Here is a 3317-nt window from a genome sequence, read left to right as displayed (position 1 = left end):
AAAAAAATCATGGTTGAGCGGACTAGGATGTTCGAGTGGTGACGGTTCCAATGGAGGGTTGGATGCTGAGTTCGAGCAGCATGTTAGGTTTGAGGGGGCCGGGGCCTAGAGGCAACACCGGCGTGCCAGTGAGGATGATGTCCCCAGGTAGGAGGGTGAAGGACTTGGTCAGCTGTGAGAGGAGATGCCCTATGGGGACGAGCATGTCAGTAGTACTCTGCTGTTGAACCTGTCAAGGCTTTTCTATGCATCCACAATGAAGGAGGGTACCAGCTGGTCGTCGATGGTAGTGGATATCTCCCATTGGGAATCTTCTGACAATCCGTCAACTTCAACCCAGTCGGAGATAGGACAACTCCCGTCAAAGGCCTTGGCTGTCTCCCAAGACCCTGTGGGACAGTTCGAGAGGACACGTACGGTATTTTCCTACCGCCCGCCGTTTTGCAAGAGTTCTGCACATCCTTCAAAGTGAGGTCCAAGGCGATGGCGATGCCCCCGACTGATGCCAGACAGTCCTGTGGTGGAGATCCCGAAGGACTTCGGAGGAGCTGACGGCATGAGGCTACTGCTACTGGGTGGGGGGGGCTGACCTGTTTGGTGATGAGGAGGGCCAACTCTGTCTCATAGTAGACGTCAGTTCGTTGCTGAAGGTGTATAGGTTGTGTGATGGGTACCAAAGAGGTAAATGATTTACTAAAGATGATCGCCTGGGGGGGACGAGTGACGCAAGTGGACCTCATCCGTATCTTACCTTATCCATAGACGCAGGAAGATTCGTCCTGTGGGAGTTCAACTCTTCTTTGGAGGCAGCAAACCCGAAGCATTGAGGGATGTTACTGGAACGCGGAACGACGCCGACCTCCCAGGGTACCGTCAGGTAAGACGCCGACCAAATCTGTACCAACTTCCACTCGAAGTTGTTATTTAGGTGGAGGGTTATGTTCGCAATCGGAAAATCGCCTTGCGGGGTGGAAGCGTGGTACCAACCAACGGGGACCTCAAGACTCTGGCTTGTCGTTACTCGGAAATTCCGCTGGATAGTGAAGATGCCGGGTTCGTGGTATGCTTAACATGAGGCTTAACTACACAACTTAGCTCTTTCGAATAGGTGCACTCTAATTTCAACTCTGGAGGGCATCGAGTGGTATTTTCAAGTAAGAGGCTTCTCCAGAAGGCCAGCAATTGCAAAATGCTGGCCGTGGATGCCACCTTCAAACTGATATGGCAAGGTGGGTACGGGTAGGAAAACGTGAAATTGATAAAATGATATATGATTATAACAGACTGGTACATAGTATGAAGTCAGTATCGTTATATCCGTTCGAAGCTGTTCTTGAGAATTCGGGCTCAGTGCGCTATGCTGATCTGGACGCCAGTTTAGCCCAGGCATTAGAATTCGTAAGAAATACTCCTTCAGCACGGTCTCTTTTATTGCTGCTATTTCAGAGGATCCTGTCGGAATACCACAAGGATCGTTTCGCTTCACTTCAACGTCGTCATCAAGAGAGCGCTCAGCAGCAGCAGCAGGAGTCGTCCCCCTTCCTGGGTGGTCCGCAGTCGTCTCGGTTCCTGAATTCGATACCCTTTGAATCTGTGGCCAGTCGCTCGTTCGTGGACCTCGAGGCTGGCGAACAGGGCGAGGTTGTGAAGGAAGCTGCACAACCGTCAAAGGCTGCTAAGAAGAGGAAGAAGCGGCAGGCTAAGAAGGCGGCGACAGCGAAGTCCGAGGGAGTGGTTACTAAGGCGAAAGGTTCGAACTCGAATGGCGAAGCGAAGCAGTTGAACAAGACTGGTGCAGTAGTGAATAGTAGTACGGTGTCGACTATTGTGTCCCCTGGAGGGTCCTCCTCCTCAATTTCTCGATCGAGATCGCCATCGGAAGCATCATCATCATCGTCGTCCTCTACGGACTCCTTGATAACACCAGTGCATGAGAGTACGTTGGTACGAGCGAAGACGGCTATTGAGTCTCTGGCCATGAAAGCCCCTATAGTGGTGGTGCCTTCGGGAGTTGACGATGAGGAGGAGGATGATGATGGAGAATGGCAGACTGTTGGGAAGAGCAAATCCAACAACCGGTCATCCCTTCCCAGTGCCGAGCGGAAAAAACAGCAGTCAAGTAAGGGCCCTTCGACTCGAGGGAAGGCAGCAGCTGTGGGGCCACGCACAGCGAAGGATACGTCAAATGGTAGTGCACCGAAGACGACATCCAAGGTGAGGTCCGTAGAGCCAGCACGAAGGACAAACGGCGAGATAGAGGCTGCGTTGAAGCGAGAGACCTCTGTTAAAGTGAAACGAACGTTTTATGAGTTCTATGTGCCTGATTCCACCGACTTGTTCAGCGTGGCTCGCCAACAGCTTGGACTGCGCTCTAGTGAGGCCCCCTTCTGAGAAGTGCCCTTCTGTTACTCTTCCTATCGTCGCTGTCTTCTTATCATTCGTTACTTTTCCGCATGTGACCCCAACTACAGTCGTAATATTGATCAGCATACTGAGTTCGATTCAGTGCCATTCCCCCCTCTCTTTGTAGTGTCTCTAGTCTTTGGCAAAAATAACTACTAGATGCTACTATCAATAGTAAACAATAGTAATAGGTTAGAACGATGATACTTTTCCCTATGTAGTAACGTTGAGTTTTTAGTGAACAACTGTACCCTTTAGGGGTATATATTTCCACAGCCTGAACTCGACACAGAATCTTGGAAAAAAATCATGGTTGAGCGGACTAGGATGTTCGAGTGGTGACGGTTCCAATGGAGGGTTGGATGCTGAGTTCGAGCAGCATGTTAGGTTTGAGGGGGCCGGGGCCTAGAGGCAACACCGGCGTGCCAGTGAGGATGATGTCCCCAGGTAGGAGGGTGAAGGACTTGGTCAGCTGTGAGAGGAGATGCCCTATGGGGACGAGCATGTCAGTAGTACTCTGCTGTTGAACCTGTCAAGGCTTTTCTATGCATCCACAATGAAGGAGGGTACCAGCTGGTCGTCGATGGTAGTGGATATCTCCCATTGGGAATCTTCTGACAATCCGTCAACTTCAACCCAGTCGGAGATAGGACAACTCCCGTCAAAGGCCTTGGCTGTCTCCCAAGACCCTGTGGGACAGTTCGAGAGGACACGTACGGTATTTTCCTACCGCCCGCCGTTTTGCAAGAGTTCTGCACATCCTTCAAAGTGAGGTCCAAGGCGATGGCGATGCCCCCGACTGATGCCAGACAGTCCTGTGGTGGAGATCCCGAAGGACTTCGGAGGAGCTGACGGCATGATGCTACTGCTACTGGGGTGGGGGGGGCTGACCTGTTTGGTGATGAGGAGGGCCA

At 51.7% G+C, this 3317-nt stretch overlaps 3 protein-coding genes across 3 annotated transcripts in view; 1 reads left to right on the top strand and 2 right to left on the bottom strand.

The window, feature by feature from the left end:
• Positions 1-22: 22 nt before the first annotated feature.
• Pmar_PMAR006042 (Fumarylacetoacetate hydrolase domain-containing protein, putative) lies at positions 23-740 on the bottom strand (the record flags this gene model as incomplete). Its single annotated transcript, XM_002774415.1, has 3 exons — positions 23-229; positions 271-389; positions 431-740. The coding sequence occupies 3 exons, from the start codon at positions 738-740 to the stop codon at positions 23-25; spliced, it is 636 nt and encodes a 211-aa protein (XP_002774461.1).
• A 449-nt stretch (positions 741-1189) lies between these two features.
• Pmar_PMAR006041 (suppressor protein SRP40, putative) lies at positions 1190-2618 on the top strand (the record flags this gene model as incomplete). The annotated part of the gene is made up of 3 exons (XM_002774414.1): positions 1190-1229; positions 1352-1398; positions 1447-2618. The coding sequence occupies 3 exons, from the start codon at positions 1190-1192 to the stop codon at positions 2389-2391; spliced, it is 1032 nt and encodes a 343-aa protein (XP_002774460.1). The 3' UTR covers positions 2392-2618.
• A 107-nt stretch (positions 2619-2725) lies between these two features.
• Positions 2726-3317, bottom strand: part of Pmar_PMAR006040 (Protein ycgM, putative) — a gene marked incomplete at both ends in the record, with an annotated part of 712 nt that continues 120 nt past the window's right edge. Inside the window, 3 exons of the mRNA XM_002774413.1 lie at positions 2726-2932; positions 2974-3092; positions 3134-3317. Of these exons, the coding sequence (XP_002774459.1) occupies positions 2726-2932; positions 2974-3092; positions 3134-3317 (510 nt within the window). The remainder of the gene's footprint in view (positions 2933-2973; positions 3093-3133) is intronic.

This window comes from Perkinsus marinus, assembly GCF_000006405.1.
Source record: "Perkinsus marinus ATCC 50983 genomic scaffold scf_1104296958234, whole genome shotgun sequence".
NCBI classification, from domain to species: Eukaryota; Perkinsozoa; order Perkinsida; family Perkinsidae; genus Perkinsus; species Perkinsus marinus.
The sequence above is the reverse complement of the archived record's forward strand: the minus strand, read 5'-3'. Positions and strand labels throughout refer to the sequence as shown.